At 46.8% G+C, this 24,644-nt stretch overlaps 1 protein-coding gene across 1 annotated transcript in view; it reads left to right on the top strand.

The window, feature by feature from the left end:
• The window catches only part of LOC120914014 (ficolin-1-like), a 36,143-nt gene extending 14,989 nt beyond the window's left edge, over positions 1-21,154 (top strand). Inside the window, exons 2-5 of the mRNA XM_040324437.1 lie at positions 5,992-6,119; positions 13,161-13,290; positions 14,319-14,453; positions 20,724-21,154. Of these exons, the coding sequence (XP_040180371.1) occupies positions 5,992-6,119; positions 13,161-13,290; positions 14,319-14,453; positions 20,724-20,977 (647 nt within the window). The 3' untranslated portion in view covers positions 20,978-21,154. The remainder of the gene's footprint in view (positions 1-5,991; positions 6,120-13,160; positions 13,291-14,318; positions 14,454-20,723) is intronic.
• The last annotated feature ends 3,490 nt before the right edge of the window (positions 21,155-24,644 follow it).

Below are 24,644 nucleotides of genomic sequence, written 5' to 3'. Positions count from 1 at the left end.
ATAAATTTATATCTTTAATCATTTGGAACTTGTCTCCACCCGTAGAGGGGCAGAAGGTCAAGCCCAATTTTAAGACATCAGTTTCATGTTTACTCAAGGAAAGGGATGACAAATTAATAATTTCTAGATTCGATTCAGGGCAGGGACCTATTTTCGCAATTCTATCATAAGTGGTACAGGGGTGGGGGGTTGATCCAGTGTTTTGGCTAAAATAATCGGTGCGATTTTAGGATCAAGATTTGCAGTGCTCTGTGGAAACAATGACACAAGGTTAGATTCACTTACCCGTCTCGTGGGAGTGGTAGTGGGTGAAAGAGAAAAGGGTGGAGCCATAGGTAAAGCCCGAGTGAGGAGTGCTGACGAGGTGGAAGCCACCTGCGGTGTGTCAGGCTGTGGTAGTCGAGAAAAAGACCTGATATTGTCTCCAGTGTGGACGAATTGGTGGTGAATTGTCGCGTAATAGTGGATCCGGTGCGAGAAAGTGAATCCGATGACGCGGATTTGCGGTCGCTTTTACGTTTCTTAGGGAGTTGGTTCTGTGAAAGATCCCGATAGACCGTTGATTGGCTGGATGCTGCAAAGGAGACAGAAGACATGTTAGGTATATTGGAGGTATTAGGAGGTACATTTCGAGTAGGTTGACTCGAAATTGCAGTTGAAGGTAAATCTAAAGGAAATTGAATGAGAAAATTGTAAAATATGACCAGCTTTAGTTTTCTCATAGAAATCCATCAGATCTGATTAAAATCAAATCAATAGATGAAATATTTTTAGTTGCTGGGCTACTTTGACTAAGGTCGATCTGCTTTGCATTACTTACTTAGGGCCATATTCTCATACATTTCAGGCGGCGGAACGTATGTACTTTACGTTACGCCGCCGCAAGTTTAAGTGGCAAGTGCCGGATTCCCAAACCACTTACCTGTGAACTTGCGGCGGCATCGCGTAAAGTCCACCCGTGTAAGCCATCCTAATTCAAATGATCCAGGCAGGGGGCGTGGATCATTTAAATTAGGCGCGCTCCCGCGCCGATCGTAATGCGCATGCTCCGTCGGGTAAATTACCCGACTTGCATCGCGCTAAATGACGTCTCACGGACGTCATTTGTTTTGACTGTAACGTAAATGGCGTCCAGCGCCATTCACGGACGACTTACGTAAACGACGTTCAATTTTGAAATTTCGACGCGGGATCGACGGCCATACTTAACATTGAGTACGCCACCTAGGGGGCATCTTTATCTTTACGCCGCGTATCGCTTACGGAAACGACGTTAAAACACTACGGCGGGCAAGCGTACGTTCGAGAATCGGCGTGAGTAGTCATTTGCATATTCTACGCTGACCGACACCTAGCGGTCAGCGTAAATATTGCAGTCTAAGATACAACGGCGCAGGCTGGTGTATCTTAGGCATGTTTAAGTGTATCTCATTTTGAGAATACACTTAAACATAGGAAAGGGACTTACGTAGGCGTATCTGTTGATACGCCTACGTAACTTGTTTAAGAATATGGCCCTTAGAGATTAGTACAGCTATTGTTTGTCTCAGCCTTGCAGTTCTGGGGCAGGACCTTCCCTGTGTTGGATACTTCAGAAGCGTGTGCTGCCCAGTAGTGGAGTGCCCATTTACTTATATAACCACAGGATCCTATACAGTAAAATCTTGGATTGCGAGCATAATTTTTTTCCGGAAACATTCTTATAATCCAAAAGCACTTGTGTATCAAAGCAAATTTTCCCCATAAGAAATAATGGAAACTCAAATGATTCGTTCCACAACCATTTATTCATAAATCCTTCAGTTTATAGTCCATATAAAAAGATTATAGCAATGTGACCAGGTTGTGTAACCATAAAATGTCCATCCACAAATGGAAGCCTCCACAAGGGGATTAGAAGTAGAAATCCATCAGGAGCTACAGATTATAAAAGAGAAGAGAGGTTCCTCTAAGTGTAGTAATACGGTTACATCTAATGAAGGTATAACATTTACCAACTGGTTGATGATTAAAAGAGGCACATCTATATATGCAGGGAGTCGGGGTAAAGCTGTATACAATCGTGAAGACTACCCTGCAGTAGAGCGAACTGAAAGTAAGGCTTGAACCGCTCATGGAGCGCAGCGTGGAAGTGATGACGTCAATGGCGGTGAGGAGGATGGTTTATCCTCCTTTATCTTTACCCCGGATGCCTGCATACCTAGATGTGCCTGTTTTAATCATCAACCATGTGAGTTTCTAAATGTTGTATCTTCATTAAATGTAACCATATTGCTACACTTAGAGGCGCTTCTCTTTCTTTTATACTCAGTTGTGACATGACGCTACTCTTATATCAAGACATTGCTTGTATATCAAGTCAAAATGTATTAAAAAATGTAGCTTGTCTTGCAAAACACTCTCAAACCAAGGTTTTACTGTATAACTCTATTCCCCACATTAACCTTATTTTCTAGGCACTCTCAGGGTGTATACATTCCTCAGCTTCTCTCTCTCAGCGACTCAAAGAGGCCACACCTGATGGGGCAGTAGTAGCTGAGCATGTTATCTCCAGTCAGGGTAGAGGCCCTCCACTATCAGAACCGGAGTGCAAGCAGCCAACCAGGGACCTAGAAACCTAGAAACTGGCAGCTTATCTAGATTCTCTAGGCTTGAGTACTCCATTGATGGCCCATCCATTAGGGGTGCCCTCTATCTATGGCTGCCCCCCCCCCATGCTCTATCCAGTCCGCGGCTGCCACCCCCATTCATGCGTCCGGCCCCTTTCAGGATGTCAGACGCATGAACTACAGCGTCTTTTTTTGAAGCACCTGGTTAGGACTAGAGGCTCTAATAGGCTCTAATAGACTCTAATAGGCTTCAAAATAGGGTGAGCTCATGGGGCAGAGCATTGCGCAAAGAGCCCACCCAGGTTTTACAACAGCGAAGGAATATTCGCTATTGAAACACTGATCCTCAATCTGGCAAATCAAAAGTGGGGGTTTGAGACCTGTTTTCTGAAGAATCCCAATTGGGCGCTGAGGAGGAGGGAGGAAACAAAAGGCGGTGCAATGCCTGTGGAGAGCAAGGGAAGGTAAGCTGCTAATCAGGGGAAGCCGAGGGTGAAACCCAAAAGAAGCGCTGCTCACCATTGATGGGGTGAGTGCTGCAGACCCGACCGACCGCCGATGGTGGGGGGGTGAAAAATGACCATCGGCGGCCGCTGGAGAGTACTCTAGTCACATTGGGGTGCCTTCCCTATGGGCCTCGGGTTCCCTCCAGCTGTTTGCCTGTGTTACCAGAACTACCCTTGACTTTACTGAAAGGGATGCTATTTATGAGGATAATTGCAAGGCTTGTATTCTGAGCTGCTTTACTTAAGCAATGATTCCCAGCTAGTCTCCCTGTGGCTATAGAGCAGGGGTGCCCAACCTTTTGAAGAGCGAGGGCCACTTAAGCAACTTGGTAACCAATCGCGGGCCACAATGAGTGGAGCGGACGGATTACAGGTCACGGCTACTCTATAGGCCCTTCGATCCGGCCAGATGGAAGAGGACAAATGTTTTTTGGATTGGACATAGGCAGGCGTAAAACGGACATCTGTCGCTATGTTGAGTTGAATTTAGGGTCCCATTTGGTGGGGTTGATCGTGTGAAAAGGGCCTAAGACTGCTTTCACACTGACGTGCTGCGGTTTACCCAGCTGTGTCTATCCCGGGGGTTAGCTGAACTTTGCCATAGACTCCGCCTGTGGCAAAAGACGGCGCTGTAGAGGAAGCATTGGCTTATGGGGCTCTGCTCCGCAGCCCCTTTCTTCCTCTACCACCAGCTTCATATCACAACACTGCCGCCATTCCAGATCAGGAGGTCGTGGGCCACAACAGAGGGCTCCGCGGGCCACATGTGGCCCCCGGGCCACTGGTTGGCCACCCCTACTATAGAGTCTTATAGAGACTGTGCAGATTTTATGATGTTTTATGATACACTGCAGTGTATTGATGACCTCTGCCACCCTGACCCTGTTTTCCATTATTGATTCTAGCTTTGCATAGGTTTATTATACTGTAAGTTACAGTGACTCTTTGTCTTATCATTCTGCCCATCATTTTAAAGAACTAGCACTGCTACGCGAAGTCAGCCAATAATAGCCTCTAACCTTGGATGGGCGCCTCAACTCTGACAGACTACAGCTATACTGAGATGCCCATTGATGACATAATTATCCTGGGCAGATTTCAGATCTAGTCTGGCAACAATTGCTTCAACATAAGATAAGCAGTAAGGAAGTGTTATGCCCCGTACACACGATCGGAATTTCCAATGGAAAAAGTTTGATGGACTTTGTCCATCGGATTTTCCAATCGTGTATAGCCCCATAGGAGTTTTTTCATCAAAACCTGGAGTTTAGATATAGAACATGTTCTATTTTTTTCCGATGAAATTCCGATGTGATTTGGCCGGGCAAAAGCCAGATCGTGTGTACGTGGCAATACTGCTGATCAGCTGCTCCCAGCTTGGTCCAATGAGCTTTTGGCCCAAATCCCAAAATCATAATAAAGAGGATATTTTAAGCACACACTTTTAAGGGATTAAATTTGGAGTTGTCTATAAATTAATTACCAACTAAAAGTTTACACTGCCGACTAAACATGACAGACGTAAGATTTTATTTTTTTTCTTTGTGCCAGTGGCATGTAAACAGCCCTGTGTAAGGCCTCATACACACGATAGAATCCATCCGCTGAAAAATCCCAGCGAATGGGTTTCAGCGGATAGATCCTATGGTGTGTACACTCCAGCGGATCTGTTTCCGCGGATATTTATCCCCTGGGATGGATTTCCAGCGGATAAATATTTGAAGACATGCTATCAAATCTATCCGCTGGAATCCATCCCAACGGATGGATCTGCTGGTCTGTACAGACTCACCGGATCCATCCGTCCGAAGGGATCCCCCGCATGCGTCGTAATGATTCGACGCATGCGTGGAATTCCTTATATGACAGCGTCGCGCACGTCGCCGCGTCATAATCGCGGCGACGGCGCGACACGTCATCGCCAGAGGATTTCGGCGCGGATTTCGATTCGATGGTGAGTACACTCCATAGCATGGAAATCCGCGCAAATCCTCGAGAGGATTTATCCGCGGATACGGTCCGCTGGACCGTATCCGCGGATAAATCCTCTCGTGTGTATGGGGCCTCAGTGTAATTTAAGGGTTTAGTGTTAAGCCTCGTACACACGATCCGATTGTTGGCCAAGCGAGCGTCTGATTTTTGTCTTAAGGGCGTGTGCCAGGATCTTGTCTTGCATACTAACAGTACACAATTGTCGTGCAACAAACATGAACGTAGTGACGTACTACAAGGAATTTTAGCTCCTGAGCGCCACCCTTTGGGCCCCTTCTGCTAATCTTGTGTTGGTGAGCATTAATTCCGAGCATTTGTGTTTGTACTTTGACTTTTGTGTGACGGATTTGTGTACTGACCATCAGCAAATCTGACAACAAAACGTTGTCCGCCGAAAACTTAGTGACCCAACATTTGTTGGCCGAAAGTTGGACAACAGTTGTCAAAAGGAGCGTACTAACGGTCAGATTTTAGGACAACAGTCCGTCAACAGACAATCCCCTGTCAACAATTGGATCGTGTGTATGAGGTTTTAGGGTCTGCCCGGGGTATAAACCTAGGGGGTCAGGGTATGTGGGGATGTACTATTTTATCACATGTTTTAGGGGCATAAAAGTAAGGCACAGAGATCTACCAGCATTATGCTTGGCTCTACCGTGTGCCGCAAAAACGGTTGTGTTATAAAGCGGGTCGCAGAGCCTGAATATCAGCAAATATGCCTGCCCCTCAGTGTACATATGTAATAAAACATATAATACATATATAATATAATACATAGAAATAAGGTTTAAAAAACAATAATACAATATTACAAGACTATAAATTCCTTTTAGGAGGATTCATTTGCTTTTGATTGATCTCTTCTACGTTCCCTTCTTCCACAGCTGCCAGGAGCTGCAAGGAGCTTCAAAATCAGGGTGAAGTTTTGAGTGGCTGGTATACCATATACCCAGATGGCATCCAACCCATGAAGGTCCTGTGTGATATGGACTCAGACGACGGTGGCTGGATTGTAAGCTTTAAAGTATAGAGAAAGTAGAATAGAAATGAAATAGACATTATGGGGCAGATCCACGTACCTGCGCGCAATAATACGACGGGCGCAGCGTATCTAAGATACACTACGCCGCCGTAACTTTTTTTTTTCCGAATCCTCAAAGAATTCGCTCCGTAAGTTACGGCGGCGTAGTGTATCTTTGGCGGCTTAATGGCGCGCCATTCAAATCTCTGTGATGGGGGCGTGTTTTATGTAAATACGTCGTGAACCGACGTAAACAACGTTTTTCTTTTAACTGCGCATGCGCTGTCCGTGGGGGTATCCCAGTGCGCATGCTCGAAATTAACCCGGAACAAGCCAATGCTTCCGACGGTGACGTCATTCTACGCAAATCCCTATTCGCGTTTATCGATTGGTTTGCGCAAAATTTATAGCGTTTACAAAATAGGGGATAGTTTTATGGCATTTTTATTAATATTTTTTTTTACTACTAATGGCAGCGATCAGCGATTTTTTTCGTGACTGTAACATTATGGCGGACACATCGGACAATTTTGACACATTTTTGGGACCATTGTCATTTTCACAGCTGTGAAAATGACAATGCAGTGAAGGAGTTAACCACTAGGGGGAGCTGTTGGGGTTAAGTGTGACCTCATGTGTGTTTCTAACTGTAGGGGGGCGGGGCTGGACGTGTGACGTCAGTGATCGCCGTTCCCTATATCAGGGAACAGACGATCACTGACATTGCCACAGTGAAGAACGGGAAAGGTGTGTTAACACACACCTCTCTCCGTTCTTCAGCTCCTGTGACTGATCGTGGGACACCGGCCGCGATCGGGTCCACGGGTCCCGCGGGCGTGGTCACGGAGCTTCGGACCGGGTCGCGTGTGCACGCCGGCAGTGCGCGCAACCCACGGCTGGGCTCTTAAAGGGGACGTATATATACATCCCTGTGCCCAGCCGTGCCATTCTGCCGACGTATATGCAAAATTAGTGAACAGAAGAATAGTCTACATCAAATTAATATTTAGTGTGACTGCACTTTGGCTTCAAGCCAGCATCAATTCTGAGGCCTCGTACACACGACCGAGGAACTCGACGTAAATGAAACATTGTTTTCCTCGACGAGTTCCTTGTTAAGCTTGTCAAGAATCTTGACAAGCTTTCTTTGCGTACACACTGTCAAGACAAAATCTTGTCGTTCTCAAACGCGGTGACGTACAAACCGTACAACGGCGCTATAAAGGGGAAGTTTGATTCAACTGGCGCCACCCTTGGGGCTGCTTTTGCTAATCTCACGTTACTGGGTGTTAAGTAAAAGTTTGGTGAGAGACGATTCGCGCTTTTCAGTCTGCTACAGCGTGACGAATGTGCTATCTCCATTACAAACCCTACTTTTACCGAAGGTACGCTCCCATCTCATACTTTATTCTGAGCATGCGCGGGTTTCTAAGCATACACACGAACGTGTTTCTCGTCGTAAACCAGCCCGACGAGAAAGACGACGAGGAAATTGAGACTCCCGATGAGGAAAAAGAGAGCATGTTCTCTTTTTTTCTCGGCGAGTTCCACGACAGTTTTCTTGACGAAAAACATACACACGACCGTTTTCCTCGGCAAAAAAGCTCTGCCACCAAGTTTCTTGATCGATTCTGTCGAGGAAAACGGTCGTGTGTACGAGGCCTCACACTCGCAGCACAAAGCAGAAGCACGCGGAAATATATACCCAGGTATATATACTGTGTGTATATATACAGTATAGTGCATCCAGCACTTCACTTTTTCCACATTTAGTTATGTTACAGCCTTATTCCAAAATAGACCGTGTTCCTCAAAATTCTACAGACAATACCCCCAAATTTTTGCTAATTTATTACAAATTAAAAAAATCCCATGTACATAAGTATTCACAGCATTTGGTCAATACTTTGTTAAAGCACCTTTGGCACCAATTACAGCCTCAAGTCTTTTTGAGTATGATGCTACAAGGTTGGCACACCCAGTGCCGATCCTGACCTCCCTGGGGCCCTAGTGACATGTCAGATTAAAGTTGAGAAGTGGGGGGAGGAGGTGTTCTGCTGTCTGAAATGACATCTTACATTAGAGTGAGAAACGGGGGTGCTGACTTCTTACCTCTTCTCCCATGCAGCCAGCGCGTTGAGGGGCTGAAAATTACTTCTCACCAGACAGAGAGAGGGTGCCTCTAGTAATTTAAGGGGGCCCTCCGCAGCTTTGCGGGGCCCTAAGCGGCTTGCATAGTGAGCCTATAGGGCATCTATTTTGGGGCAGTTTCTCCCATTCTTCTTTGCAGCACATCTCAAGCTCCATCAGGTTGGCTGGGGAGCTTTGGTACACAGCCATTTTCAGATCTCTACAGAGATGTTCAATCGGGTTCAAGTCTGGGCTCTGGTTGGGCTATTCAAGGACATTCACAGATGTGTCACGTTCTCACTCCTTTTTATTTTGGCTGTGTGTTTAGGGTCGTTGTCCTGTTGGAAGATGAACCTTAGCCCCAACCTTAGGTCCATAGTGCTCTGGAGCAGGTTTTCATAAAGGATGTCTCTGTACATTGTTGCATTCATGTTTCCCTCGATCCTGACTAGTTTCCCAGTTACTACCGCTAAAAAACATCCCCACAGCATGAAGCTGCCACCACCATGCTTCACTTTAGGGATGGTATTGGCCAGGTGATGAGCGTTGTCTGGTTTCCTCTAGACATGATACTTGCCATTCAGACCAAGTTCAATCTTTGTTTTATCAGACCAGAGAAATAAGTTTCTCATGGTCTGAGAGTCCTTCAGGTGCCTTTTGCCAAACTCCAGGTGGCCTGTCATGTGCCATTTACTGAGGAGTGGCTTCCGTCTGGCCACTGTACCGTACAGGCCTGTTTGGTGGAGAGATGGTTGTTCCTCTGGAAAGTTCTCCTCCCTCCACGAAGAAACGCTGGAGCTCTGTCAGAGTGACCATCGGGTTCTTGGTCACCTCCCTGACTAAGGCCCTTCTCCCCCAATCGCTCAGTTTGGCCGGGCGGTCTGCTCTAGGAAGAGTCCTGATGGTTTCAAACTTGTTCCATGTATGGATGATGGAGGCCACTGTGCTCATTGGGACCTTCAATGCTGCAGACATTTTTCTGTACCCTTCTCAAGATCTGTGCCTCGATACAATCCTGTCTCTGAGGTCTACAGTCAATTCAGTGGCGTACTAAGTGGGGGGGAGGGGTGCCACACACTGGGGGGGTGTCAGGCAGCCACCCCCCTCCGCAACTGAAAGGAGACAGTGCATCGGGTTTAGGCAGCGGCACCACGCAGTGACTGATCACACATGGAGAGTCAGAGGTTGTGGCTTTGCGGGATTAGTCTTGGCAGCTGTGCATGCAGGAGGAGGGGAAGAGGGCTTCACAGCCGCTGCCCAAGACTGATCAGAGCCGCGACAATGGAGGGAAGGGGATCGTTGTGCTGGTCCCAGGTGTGCCGCCTGGCTCGGGTGCAGCTCACACCCCCCTCCCTGCAAAGCCACTACTTCGGGTTGTCCATGTGTGTTCTGAGGTACATTATGGGTCTGAGGGGGGTCTGCACTGTAGGGGGGTCTGTATTGTTGGGGGGGGGTTGTGCACTGTAGAGGGATCTGTACTGTAGGGGGATCTGCACTGTAGGGGGGTCTGTACTATAGGGAGGGGTCTATACTGTAGGGGGTCTGTACTGTAGGGGGTCTGCATTGTAGGGGGGTCTTTACTGTAGGGGGGGTCTGTACTGTAGGGTGGGTCTGCACTGTAGGGTGGGTCTGCACTGTAGTGGGTCTGTGTAACATGCAGGGGGTCCAGAACTGTTAGGGGGTGTCTGTGTAACATACAGGCATCCAGAGGTGCAGGGCGCTGTGTAATATAAAGGGGTCCAGAGGTGCAGGGTGCTGTGTAATGTAAAGGGGTCCAGTGGTGCAGGATACTGTGTAATGTAAAGGGGTCCAGAGGTGCAGGGTGCTGTGTAATGTAAAGGGGTCCAGAGGTACAAGGGCTGTGTAATGTAAAGGGGTCCAGAGGTGCGGGTGCTGTGTAATGTAAAGGGTTCCAGAGGTGCAGGGTGCTGTGTAATCTAAAGGGGTCCAGAGCTGCAGAGTGCTGTGTAATGTAAAGGGGTCCAGAAGTGCAGGGTGCTGTGTAATGTAAAGGGGTCCAGAGGTGCAGGGTGCTGTGTAATGTAAAGGGGTCCAGAGCTGCAGGGTGCTGTGTAATGTAAAGGGGTCCAGAAGTGCAGGGTGCTGTGTAATGTAAAGGGGTCCAGAGGTGCAGGGTGCTGTGTAATGTAAAGGGGTCCAGAGGTGCAGGGTGAAGTGTAATGTAAAGGGGTCCAGAGGTACAAGGGCTGTGTAATGTAAAGGGGTCCAGAGGTGCGGGTGCTGTGTAATGTAAAGGGGTCCAGAGGTGCAGGGTGCTGTGTAATGTAAAGGGGTCGAGAGGTGCAGTGTAATGTAAAGGGGTCCAGAGGTACAAGGGCTGTGTAATGTAAAAGGCTCCAGAGGTGCAGGGTGCTGTGTAATGTAAAGGGGTCCAGAGGTGCAGTTGTGGAGAGGGGGTACACAGTAGTGACAAAAAGATATTGAAGGATGCAGTGGGCACAGTGTTGTGTTTTTCCATTTTAAGGTGGGGGGTGCCAGATATAGGGTCCGCCCTGGGTGCCAAATGTTCTAGGTACGCCCCTGGACTTCCCTCCTTGGACTTCATTGCTTGGTTTGTGCTCTGACATGCACTGTTAACTGTGGGACCTTTATATAGACAGGCGTGTGCCTCTCCAAATCATGTCCAATCAACTGAATTTATCACAGATGGACTCCAAACAAGTTGCAGAAACATCTAATGGATGATCAGTGGACCTGAGCTCAATTTTGAATGTCATGGCAAAGGCTGTAAATACTTATGTACATGGGATTTTTTTTCATTTTTTATTTTTAATAAATTTGCAAAGATTTCAAACAAACTTCTTTCACATTGTCATTATGGAGTATTGTTTGTAAAGTTTTGAGGAAAATAATACTTGACGTGATTGTAGCCGTATTAGTGCAATTGTGACAGAGAAAATTGAGTACTCTCCTGAAAAATTATATGTTAGTACAAATAAAAGTATCACGGAAAGTACTCAATTTTCTCTGAGGAAAATAATGAATTGAATCCATTTTGGAATAAGACTGTAAAATAAAATGTGTAAAAAGTGAATACTTTCCGGATGGACTGTATATATACAAATTATATAATTGAACGAGGAGAGGATTGCTGCACATAAAATTTTATTGGAAAAAAACGTATATATAGTACAGAATATATATATATATATATTTTGTCAGACATTATTGTCACTTTCTAGAAGTTATTTTATAGCCAACTGCAATGGAGAACATGTTATTCTCATTTTTGACCAGAAGGGGGAACTATTTCCTTATTTATAGCTGCATTTTGCCTATAATAAAGAAAAATGGCAATAGCTGCATATAATGGGAATAATGCCGCGTACACACGATCATTTTTCGGGTTGTAAAAAATTAAGTTTTTTTTCATTGTCATTAAAAACGATCGTGTGTGGGCTTCAGAGCATTTTTCGGGTTCTAAAACACGGCCAAAAAAAATTGGAACATGCTCTATTTTTTCACAACGTTTTTAACGTTGTCGTTTTTCGGGTTGTAAAAAAATGGTCGTGTGTGGGCTTTAACGAAGTGAAAAATCCGTGCATGCTCAGAAGCAAAGTTATGAGACGGGAGCGCTCGTTCTGGTAAAACTACTGTTCGTAAGCACATTCATCACGCTGTAACAGACAGAAAAGCGCGAATCGTCTTTTACTAACATGAAATCAGCTAAAGCAGCCCCAAGGGTGGCGTCATCCGAATGGAACTTCCCCTTTATAGTGCCGTCGTACGCGTTGTACGTCACCGCACTTTGCTAGAGCATTTTTTGTTTCACGATCGTGTGTAGGCAAGGCCGTTTTAATGATCGGGTTGAAAAAAAAATTGTTTTTTCTATACCCTTAAAAACTTTGTTTTTTGCAACCAGAAAAACGGTCGTGTGTATGCGGCATTAGAGGACACTGGAGATCACGTGACTGTTTTGCATTTTTTTTATTTTTTATTTATTCTGGAGGAAAGTTTACTCTCCGAGTACTAGCCAGATACTTTGTGATCTGAATGGCTACCTAGATTGGTGCTTAGACATGGGCGTCCGCTGAAATTTTTTCAGGAGGGGGGGGGCTTCGGCAGCGGCGATACAGTCGCATTCAACCCCTTCTTTAAATGCTAGCGGGGGTTAAAAGCGCCCCGCTAGCGGCCAAATAGCGCAGCTAAAACGATGGTAGCGGCACTTTACCGATAATGCAGCCAGCTGGCAGTGTGAAATAGCTCTTGAGATAATTCAGCTTCACTCAATGCCCATATAAATATAGCCTAGAGAATGTACAGACCCCCCCAGAATAGATGGGGCCCCTATTCTGCACAGACCCCTCCATTCAGCACAGACCCCCCACCATTCCACACAGACCCCTCTTTCAGCACAGACCCCCCCTTCAGCACAGATGGACGCCCTTTAAGCACATACCCCCCCCCCTTCAGCACATACCCCCTTCAGTACAGACCCCCCTTCAGCACAGATGGACCCCCCATTCAGCACAAACCCCCCTCCCCTATTCCATTCAGTACCTCAGATCAGCCATCAGCGCAGCACAGGCACAGCAGGTGGGGGAGGCGGCTTCACTCTGCTCGCTGTGCCTGTGTGACATCCAGCCCGAGATCCGGTCCTTCTCGATTTTTCCAGGGGGCGGTCAATTGCCCCCCCTTGCCCTATGGAGCGGACGCCAATGTGCTTAGACACAAATAAATCTTTAAAGTGAACCAGTGGGGCTAGAAATATTGGCGGTGCTACTGCTGGCTTTATAAAATGTTTTGCTGATCCTGACTTTAGGAAAAATAAAGTCGTGCATCTACAACTACTTGTAGGATTCTAACAAAAAGTTAACCGCAATTAATAGGGACATTTTTAAGCTTTATGTCGCTCAGGTGCGTTTTCGGCTCTCTCGCCAGGTGTTTCAGCGACGTTGGGACGGGTCAGTGGATTTCTTCCGGAACTGGGCAGACTACAAGAAAGGGTTTGGCAGCCGTTTGAATGAGTTTTGGCTGGGAAATGACAATCTTCATAAGATAACATCCACAGGTAACAAATGCAAAAGGTGTACAAATCAAATTGGATACTGCATAGAATTTATTTATTCAAAATGTAGATATTATACATCTGCATGTTTGCTCTGTCATATTTTTATATATCATAGCCAGGTTTTCTTTCTCCAGCGACCATTTGTATGTCGCCTATTGAACTCAGAGGGCCAGATTCTCAGAAGAGATACGACGGTGTATCTCAGGAAACACCGTTGTATCTCGTATTTTTGGCCTGGGTATCTAAGCGTCTGATTCCTAGAATCATTTTCGCATAGATACGACGTAGATCCGACAGGTGTAAGTCACTTACACCGTCGGTTTTTATATGTAATTCGACGCTGGCCGCTAGGTGGCGTTTACGTTCAGTTCTCATTTGACTATGCAAATGAGCCTGATACGCCGATTCCCGAACGAATTTGCGCCGCGTCGTCGTCATTTACGTTGTTTCCGTAAGCGTAAGGTTACCCCTGCTATATGAGGGGTAACCTTACGCCAGTCCGCCGTATGCCATTTTAAGTATGGCGTTGGGTCAGCGTCGTCTTTTTCCGTCGGTTACGTTGTTTTACTAACTCGTTCGCGAATACCACTTTACGTCAATGACGCTCACGTCGGCGTCATTGACGTTTTCCGTCGTGAGCTGGAGCATGCGCACTGGGCTATTTTTCCGCCCGGCGCATGCGCAGTTCGATCGGCGCGGGGGCGCGCTTAATTTGAATACAAGCCGCCCCCTTTGAATTACGCGGCCATACGCCGGGCCATTTACACTACGCCGCCGCAAATTACGGAGCAAGTGCTTGGAGAATACGGCACTTGCTCCAGTAATCTGCGGTGGCGTGGTGTAAATGGCTTACACTACGCCGCCACCGATTCTATAAGAATCTGGCCCAGAGACTCAGGTGTGAACCGAAAGTGTTTTATTGCTGGGCCAAGATTATGGGGCTTTGCCAAAACCTATGCCTGACAGTGAGTGACACTATAAAATATATTATTTCTGTTGTAAATGGCTAAACCTCTTTCTCTGTAAAGGTAAATGGGAACTGCGCATCGAACTGCAGGATTTTGAAAATAAAATGTTTTTTGCCAAGTATGCAGAGTTCAAAGTTATGGATGAGATGGAAAAGTACCAATTGCTAATTGGACCCTATAAGGAAGGTGATGCAGGTGGGTAACGTTCACATCTGTGTATTTTATGGAAAGGGACCTTTTTCTGATCTTTGGTTCCATAGATTTCAATGAATGAAAAACGAAAATGCACCTGGAATATGCAAACTGCACCAGGCCTGAAGTCGTACTATAAAGAATATTCTAGGTGGGTTTAAGGCTATATTGTCAAAAGTATTGGGACGCCTGCCTTTACACGCACGCACGAACTTTAATGGCATCCCAGTCTTAGTCCGTAGGGTTCAATATTGGGTTGTCCCACCCTTTGCAGCTATAACAGCTTCAACTCTTGTGGGAAGGCCCAGAACTCACTCATCCATGTCTTTATGGACCTTGCCTTGTGCACTGGTCCAAATCATTTGGTGGAGGGGGGATTATAGTGTGGGGTTGTTTTTCAGGGGCCACTTAGTTCCAGTGAAGAGAACTCTAAAGGCGTCAGCATACCAAGACATTTTGGACAATTCCATGCTCCCAATTTTGTGGGAACAGTTTGGGGATGGCCCCTTCCTGCTCAACCATGACTGCGCACCAGTGCACAAAGCAAGGTCCATAAAGACATGGATGAGAAAGTTTGGGGTGGAGGAACTTGACTGGCCTGCACAGAGTCCTGACCTTAACCTGATAGAACACCTTAGGAATGAATTAGAGCGGAGACTATGAGCCAGGCCTTCTCGTTCAACATCAGTGCGTGACCTCACAAATGTGCTTCTGGAAGAATGGTCAAACATTCCCATAGGCACACTCCTAAAACTTTTCAGAGGAGTGGAAGCTATTATAGCTGCTAAGGGTAGGCCAAATTAAAAATTGAGCCTTACGGACTAAGAATAGGATGTCATTAAAGTTTATGGCCCAGATCCACAAAGAACTTACGCTGGCGTATCTATTGATACGCCGCGTAAGTTCTAAGATGCCCCGTCGTATCTTTGTTTTGTATCCACAAAACAAGATACGACTGAATGTGGGCTCGATCCGACTGACGTACGTCGTCGGATCTTAGGTGCATATTTACGCTGGCCGCTAGGTGGCGCTTCCGTTGATTTCCGCGTAGAGTATGCAAATTAGCTAGATACGCCGATTCTCAAACGTACGTCCGCCCGGCGCATTTTTTTACGTCGTTTACGTAAGGCTTTTTTCGGCGTAACATTAATCCTGCTCTATGAGGCGTACGCAATGTTAAGTATGGACGTCGGGCCAGCGTGGAATTTTCCGTCGTTTGCGTAAAACGTTCGCGAATAGGGCTTTGCGTAAATTACGTTCACGTCGAAAGCATTGACTATTTGCGAAGTGATTTCGAGCATGCGCACTGGGATGCCCCCACTGACGGCGCTCAGTAACTTTATTAGTCAGATGCTTTTCATCTACTCCAATACAAATTTGTGTGCAGACTTTTGACGAGGGGTGTGGCTGTTAGGCCTCCTGCGTACATCCATACTCCAGTGCGAGGGCCGTGTTTGCTTGCATGGGGATACACAGGTATTTACCATGCAGGCAAATCACAGCCCTTGCACAGTTTTGCGCTGTGAATGAGGCCGGATTCACACTGGTACGACAAACGCTCCGACATTGGGAGCTCATGTCGCATTACGTGTGAAAATCAATGTTTCCCTTTGGGAGCTGTCTTAACTGGCCCGACAAAAGTCAATCATTTGAAAATGCTCCCTGTACTACTTTGGTCCAACTTTGATCCTACTTCAGCCCATTGAATATCACTGAAATTGGATCAAAGTCAGACCGCCGTTTTACATGCTCCGACTTTGGCATGCAACTTGTGCTCTGATGATCTTGAGGGGGAACGCCACTCCAAATTTTAAATAAAAAAGGGGCATGGGTTTCCCCTGCAAGGGCATACCAGGCCCTTTGGTCTAGTATTGATTTTAAGGGAAACCCCTACTCCAAAAAACGGCGTGGGTGTCCCCCCCCCCCAGAATCCATACCAGACCCTTATCCGAGCACGCAGCCTGGCCGGTCAAGAAGGGGGGTGGTGACAAGCGAGCACCCCCCTCCTGAACTGTACCAGGCCGTATGCCTTCAACATGGAGGAGTGGGTGCTTTGGGGCAGGGGGGCCCCAAAGCACCCTGTCCCCATGTTGATGAGGACAAGGGCCTCTTCCCGACAACCCTGGCCATTGATTGTCGGGGTCTGCGGGTGGACGGCTTATCGGAACCTGGGAGCCCCCTTAAATAAGGGGGCCTCCAGATCCCAGCCCCCCACCCTATGTGAATGAGTACGGGGTACATTGTACCCTACCCATTCACCTGGGGGAAAAAGGTGTCAATAAAAAAAACACACTAGACAGGTTTTTAAAGTAATTTATTAGGCAGCTCCAGGGTCTTCTTCTGACTTCGGGGGTCTTCTTCTGACTTCGGGGGTCTTTTTCCGACTTCGGGGGTCTTCTTCCGACTTCGGGGGTCTTCTTCCGACTCTCCGCTCTCTTCTCCTGCTCTCCAGTTCTTCTCCCGCTCTCCGGTGCCTTCTGCTGGGCTCCTCCGCTATCTTCTTCCAGCTCTTTTACTAGCGTTGGCCCGGTCCTCTCCGTTGACTTCTTCCCTCTTCTTTTCTTCTGATATTGACACAATGCTCTCTCCCGCTGTAATGCCGTGTGCGCGGTGCACGCGGCATTACAGCGGGAGAGAGCGTTGTGTCAACATCGGAAGAAAAGAAGAGGGAAGAAGACGACAGAGAAGACTGGACCAACGCTAGTATAAAAGCTGGAAGAAGATAGCGGAGGAGCCCGGCAGAAGGCACCGGAGAGCGGGAGAAGAGAGCGGAGAAGTCGGAAGACCCCTGCTGCCTAATAAATTACTTTAAAAAACGTCTAGTGTTTTTTTTTATTGACACATTTTCCCCCCAGGTGAATGGGTAGGGGTACGATGTACCCCATACTCATTCACATAGGGTGGGGGGCCAGGATCTGGGGGCCCCCTTATTAAAGGGGGCTCCCGGATTCCGATAAGCCGTTAGCCCACAGACCCCGACAACCAACGGCCAGGGTTGTCGGGAAGAGGCCCTTGTCCTCATCAACATGGGGACAAGGTGCTTTGGGGTGGGGGGGGGCTGCAGGGCGCCCCCCTGCCCCGAAGCACCCACCCACCATGTTGAGGGCATGCAGGCCTGGTACGGTTCAGGAGGGGGGGCGCTCTCTCGTCCCCACCCCCCTTCCTGACCGGCCGGGCTGCGTGCTCGGATAAGGGTCTGGTATGGATTCGGGGGGGGGGTAACCCCACGCTGTTTTTCGGAGTAGGGGTTCCCCTTAAAATCCATACCAGACCGAAGGGCCTGGTATGCTCCTGGAGGAAGCATATTTTATTTAAAATTCAGCGTGGAATTACCCCTCAAGATTCATACCAAACACACTGCCCGGAATTGGTGGGGATCCAGGTCGGATCCCCGTTCATTGACAGTCGGACATATGTCAGCTTCAAGTTGCAGGGTAAAGTCGGATCCAAAGTAGGACTAGTGTCATGTCGCACTAGTGTGAACCCAGCCTGAGGCCCCTTTCACATGGGGCGGATATGCCCAAGTGGAATTCGCCTGCTCAGTGGGGCATCTCTCTGCTGATCCCCACTGAGCAGGCGGATGACAGGTTTTTGTTCGATCCGCTATGCAGAGCAGACACGGACACAGCCCGCTCTCCTCTATGTGGCGGTCGCATGGAAACGGACTGCATATCTGTTTCCATCCGATTCTCATCCGATCCACTGGACGGATGGCAAACCGTTATCTTTTTTTGTTTACAAACGATATTTATTGTTGTAAAAGGCCATAGGTTATTACAAAAGTGTAACCAAAACATAGGTACGTCCAAAAATTAAAGCATGTACTTAATATGAGGTGAATGGTACATATAAGAAGAACTTAGCAATACAATATAAGATTGAAAAAGATGTGATTTAGGTAGTTATATTTCCTATCTGGTTATAACATATAGAAACACAGATTTCTTTATCATGTGTTATTCGAAAATGTGCATGGTGTCGAAGAGTGTATGGTAGATATGCTCTGAGAGTTTAATTTGATCCATTCTATTTAAAGTGGTTGTAAACTCTTAAGCCCTGTACACACGATCGGATATCTGATGGAATCTAATCCGATGGATTTTTTCATCGGATATCCGATGAAGCTGACTTTCATCTGTCTTGCCTACACACCATCGGTCAAAAATCCGACCGTGACGTAAAACACTTCGATGTGCTGAGAAAAATTAAGTTCAATGCTTCCGAGCATGCGCTGATTCTGTGCATGCATGGATTTTTGACCGATGGACTTCCACACAGACGATTTTTTTTTTCTATCGGTTTTATATCCATAGGAAAATTTTAAAACATGTTCTATTTTTTTTCGCCAATGGAAAAAAAACGATGGGGCCCACACACGATCGGTTTGTCCGATGAAAACGGTCCATCGGTCTGTTTTCATCAGACAAACTGATCGTGTGTACAGGGCTTTACAGACCACTTATACCTACAGGTAAGCCTAGATTAAAGTGGTTGTAAACCCACTTTTTGTACTTTTACCTACAGGTAAGCCTATAATAAGGCTTACCTGTAGGTAAGGAAAATATCTCCTAAACCTGCACGGTTTAGGAGATATTCCACTCGCAATGCGGGCGGCGCATGCGCAGGGGGGATCTACGGCGAAAGGACCGGCAGCCGCTGGACCTTGCCGAGTTTTAAATCTCCCGCGCGCACGCGCGGGAGTGACGTCATCGCCACTACAGCCAATCACAGCGCTGGAGCGGCGATACCCGGAAGACACGCCGAGGCAAGATGAAATCTCGCTCGGCTTGAACCAGGTAAGTGCTACGCACCTCGTTCCGAGGTAAGTATTTCATAATGAGCTAATATGCAGGGCATATTAGCTCATTATGACTTTTCCCTTACAGGAGGAAAAAATAAATAAATTTTCATGCGGGTTTACAACCGCTGGCTTACCTGTAGGTGCAAAAAATATCTCCTAAACCTACACGGTTTAGGAGATATTTGCAAAAATGACAGCACCGATGTCTACGGCGCACGCACGCCGTAGACAACGGCGCAGGCTCACTGACCATGCCGTTTTGTGAATAGGGTCATGCCGTTAAAGGCGGCTCCCGCTCCCATGCGCGGGAGTGACGTCACGCGACTCGGGCCAGTCACAGAGCCGGAGTTTGCGGCCCCCGGAAGAAGAGGGGTGAAGATGGACGTTCGCTACTAGCGAGGAAGACGGGGACATCACGGGCTTCTCCTGCAGGTAAGTGTCACATAATGGGCTACTATGCGATGCATAGTAGCCCATTATGCTTTACCTTTGCAGGGAAACAAAGAGGAAGTAACCTCATCAGGGACTGTTGATGAGTGCTAATTAAATGCTATCATCCAGTGGATTGAGTTAAACAGTGTATGTATTCTGTCCCGTACACACGATCTGATTTTCCGTCGGAAAAACCTTCGATGGTTTTTCCAACGGAATTCCGTTTAAGCTTGGCTTGCATACACACGGTCACACAAAAGTTCTCTGAACTTTCGACCGCCAAGAACGCGGTGACGTACAACACTACAACGAGCCGAGAAAATTAAGTTCAGCATGCGTCGGAATTTTGCGCGTCAGAATTGCTGCAGACGATCAGATTTTTCAATAGGAATTTTTTCCGTCAAAACATTTGAGAACCAGCTCTCAATCTTTTGTTGGCGGAAATTCCGACAGCAAAAGTCCGATGGAGCATACACATGGTCGGAATTTCCGTTCAAAAGCTCACATCGGACTTTTGCTGTCGGAATTTCTGTGTGTACGGGGCATAAGTCTAATATGCTGTATGGGAACATTTGGTATAATGCAAACAATAAACACATCTCAGGGGTGAGGGGGATTTTTTTTACCTATAATATGTTTAATCCCATCAGCTGCTTGTAGCCATATGGGTTTCAAGATTATGCAGTTTCAGAATGTGTGTAAAATGGTACCTTGATCTGGGCATCCTCTAAAACATGTAGGAGATACCGATGGATAAAATGTGTTTAATTTATATGGGATTAGGTACCATCTGGTGTGTAATTTGATGGGCGAATGTCTGTTTTCAACTAATTTTGTCGAATCGGATGCCCAGCGGGTAACAGCGGACACATGTCCACTGACATCCACCACCCCATAGCAGACAATGGGTGGTCCGATCAGGTCTGCCTGATATACTGATCGGTCCAATTGTGTGAAGGGGGCCCAAGAGTTCACTATTGCACTGTTAATGACCTGACATTCAGCTTCTTGCAGTTATATCTCTCTGCACTACTTTGCAGGTGACTCGATGTCCGGTCTGAACGGCATGAAATTTAGTACAAAGGACCAGGACAATGACACCTATGAACACCACTGTGCCCAGCTCTACAAAGGAGGATGGTGGTACAGCAACTGCCACGCTGCAAACCTGAATGGATTGTACCACCTGGGGGCACACACATCCAATGCTGATGGGGTCAACTGGTATAGTGCCAGGGGACACAAATACTCATTTAAACACGTGGAAATGAAGATCAGAGCTTTTTTAAATTGATAAGGGAAATAGAGATCAGGTGACAAAAGTCAGTTTCATATTTTTTTTTTAAATCATAAGAAAACGTGTTGAAAAAAATATGGAGCCTGCCAATGCTAACCATTTTCTGAAAATATCATTCCAACCAAAAGCTTTAATCAGGGCTTTTTTTCAGGGGGAACTTGGGGGAACTCGGTTCCACCACCTCTGGCTCAGACCCTTTGGTACCTGCTCACCACAATCACTTGTAAACACAGAAGTCTGGTTTCTGTGTTTACAAGTGACAGCTCTGCACTCCGTGTGTAACCCCCCTGAACTCTGCACTCTGTATGTAATGCAATCCTGGTATTAAATGCCCCTTTTAAGACCCTTCTACTGTTTTTGAAATCTGAACGGGGCCGTGGTTGAGTTCCTGCACCTATTTTCTGAGAAAAAAAGCTCTGGCTTTAATACTTTATGAGTTGCAGCCCTAAAAAAAAAAAAAAGAAGTATGCAGCCAGCTAAAATAGGAGTCCAGATTGGCATGCTTGTCGGGGTCTAGTGACTCAGAAAGTACTGGATTAACAGAGAAAGCCAGACAGCTCCCATTTTTGGAAGAAGTCAGCAAAAAGGCAGCTTCCTTATCTCTCTCAGCCCAACTGTGGCTACAGAGAAAAATATATTGCTTGCTTTTGCCAAAAAAAGGATAAAACTTTTCAAAAACTCACACTAAGGTACTAAATAAAATAAATACAAATACAAAACTGCAGTCGCTGTGCAAAGGTGCTATAACCTTAATAGTGGTAGAAAACATATATGAAACGGCGCTGGCAGTATATAGTATTCTATACAATTTATGGTGATTGGCATAATATACGCGGTTTACGTAAGACGTATGCCCGGTGTAAAGTTATTCCCCATATATAAGGCGCAACTCATGCAAACGTATGGACCAGGGAACACAGCCGTCGAATTTTGCATCGTTTACATAGTACGTGAATAGGGCTGGGCGTAGGTTACGTTCACGTCGTAGGCAGTGATTCGTCGTATCTTAGGGAGTAGTTTCAACGTGATTCTGAGCATGCGCACTGGGTTGCCTGCACGGGACGGCGCATGCGCCGTTTAATTTAAGGACTTGTCTGTCACTCGGCCCATCATTAGCATGGGGTCACGCTTCATTAGCATGGCTCACGCCCACATAAAAAAGATACGCTACGCCAGCATAAATATGCGCCAATGTATGTGAATCCGGACCATAGTGTGTTACTGGCCAGATCAGTAAGATGCAGTATACTGTATTACATTTTTGTTTTTGTGTGTAGATATGCTTTAACCACTTAAGGACCCCTTCACACCGATATACTTGAGCAGAAGGGCATGGCTGGGCTTTTAAAGGCAACGTACCTGTACATGCTCGTGGGTGGCGTGCTCGCGACCTAGTCTTAAGCTCCATGATCGCCGCCGGTGTCCCGCAATCGGGTCACAGAGCTGAAGAACAGGGAGAGGTAAGTGTAAACAAACCTTTCCCCGTTCTTCCTAGTGTGAGTGCCACTGATCGTCTGTTCCCTGTCATAGGGAAATACGATCAGTGATGTCACACGCCAAGCCACGCCCCCACACAGCAGTAATCACTCCCTAGGAAACACTTAACCCCTTCAGCGCCCCCTACAGGTTAACCCCTTCACTGCCAGTGTCATTTTCACAGTAATCAGTGCATTTTTATAGCACTAATCACTGTAAAAATGACAATGGCCCCAAAATAGTGTCAAAAGTGTCCGATTTGTCCGCCCTAACATTACTAGTAAAAAGAAAAATATTAATAAAAATGCCATAAAACTATCCCCTATTTTGTAGACGCTATGGGGCAGATTCACGTAGAGCCGCGTAAAATTGTGCGGGCATAACGTATCTGATTACGTATCAGATACGTTACGCCTCTGCAACTTACACGGGCAAGTGCTGTATTCTCAAGGCACTTGCTCCGTAAGTTGCGGCGGCATAGCGTAAATCGGCCGGCGTAAGCCCGCCTAATTCAAATTTGGATCAGGGGGGCGTGTTTTATGCAAAACGACTGTGACCCGTCGTGATTGACGTTTTTTCGGAACGGCGCATGCGCCGTCCGTGGAATTTCCCAGTGTGCATTGCTCCAAAGTACGCCGCAAGGACGTCATTGGTTTCGACGTGAACGTAAATGAAGTCCAGCCCCATTCACGGACGACTTACGCAAACAACGTAACTTTTTCAAATTTCGACGCGGGAACGACAGCCATACTTAAAGTGGAGGTTCACCCTCAAAAAAATTTCTGACGTCACACGGAGTCACGCCATCCTACCGACAGAATGCCGGTGTTTTTTTTTTTTTTTCAGCACATACCTCTTAATCCCGATTTTCACCTCACGGCAATCCCGCGGGAGTGGGCGTTCCCAAGCACTGCCTGTGATTGACAGGCTTCCGAACGGCGCATACTGCGCGTCACAGGTTGCCGAAAAAACCCGAACGTTGGTGCGGCTCTATACGGCGCCTGCGCACCGATCTTCGAGTTCTGTCGGCAACCTGTGACGCGCAGTATGCGCCGTTCGGAAGCCTGTCAATCACAGGCAGTGCTTGGGAACGCCCACTCCCGCGGGATTGCCGTGAGGTGAAAATTGGGATTAAGAGGTATGTGCTGAGAAAAATAACAAACCACCGACATTCTGTCGGTAGGATGGCGCGACTCCGTGTGATGTCAGAATTTTTTTTAAAGGGTGAACCTCCACTTTAACATTGGCTGCGTCTCATATAGCAGGGGCAACTTTACGCCGGGAAAAGCCTAACGTAAACATCGTAACTTTACTGTGTCGGCCGCGCGTACGTTCGGGAATTCACGTATCTAGCTAATTTGCATACTTGACGCGGAATTCGACTGATAGCGCCACCTAGCGGTCAAAAAAAAATGCAGTTAGGATCCGACGGCGTAAGAGACTTACGCCTGTCGGATCTAATGGATATATATGCGTAACTGATTCTAAGAATCAGAAGCATAGATACGATGGGTCAGATTAGGACTTACGACGGCGTACATGGCGCTGCGCCGTCGTAAGTCCTTTGAGAATCTGGGCCTTAGTGTGCCGTTGTTTCTCCTCCCCCATCTCTTATGCAGCCGAGAACAGAGGGAATGTGATCACTTATAAAAAAGGGGGAAAAAAGGTATTAATAATGTTTTTAAAATGTATACACAAATGTTTTGCCTTTCATTTTTATTTTAAATTGAATGGGTTGTGTTTTACATGGTGAGAGTTTACAATCACTTTAAGTCTGGATAACTTGCAATAGTTGAATAGAAGTAGGACTTAAGGGACCCCAAAAGACCAAAACAGAAAAAAGAGGACAGTAGGACTACCACTATTAACCCAATTATGTGTCCTTTACTAAGATAAACATAACATTCTGGTGGTTGTCTCGTTTTCTCCAGCACTTGTAGTGTAGAGGTCCAGCGTTATTGTCACGGACACCAATGGCAGCAGTCCTCGCTGCACCAATCAGCATGCAGGATTGGAATTACAGTGACTGCGAGGACGTTTTTCCCGCCATTGGAGACAGAATCTATTTGTGAGATGCTGTGAAGTGTCAGGCCAGTGAAAAGGAAGCATTTGTAGTCAGTGGCAGATGGCGGCACCGTTGCCTATTATCAGCGTCCTCCAGCATCCTACGAGGAGACACCACCCCACC

Source organism: Rana temporaria, chromosome 9 (assembly GCF_905171775.1).
Source record: "Rana temporaria chromosome 9, aRanTem1.1, whole genome shotgun sequence".
Taxonomy (NCBI): domain Eukaryota; kingdom Metazoa; phylum Chordata; class Amphibia; order Anura; family Ranidae; genus Rana; species Rana temporaria.
The sequence above is the reverse complement of the archived record's forward strand: the minus strand, read 5'-3'. Positions and strand labels throughout refer to the sequence as shown.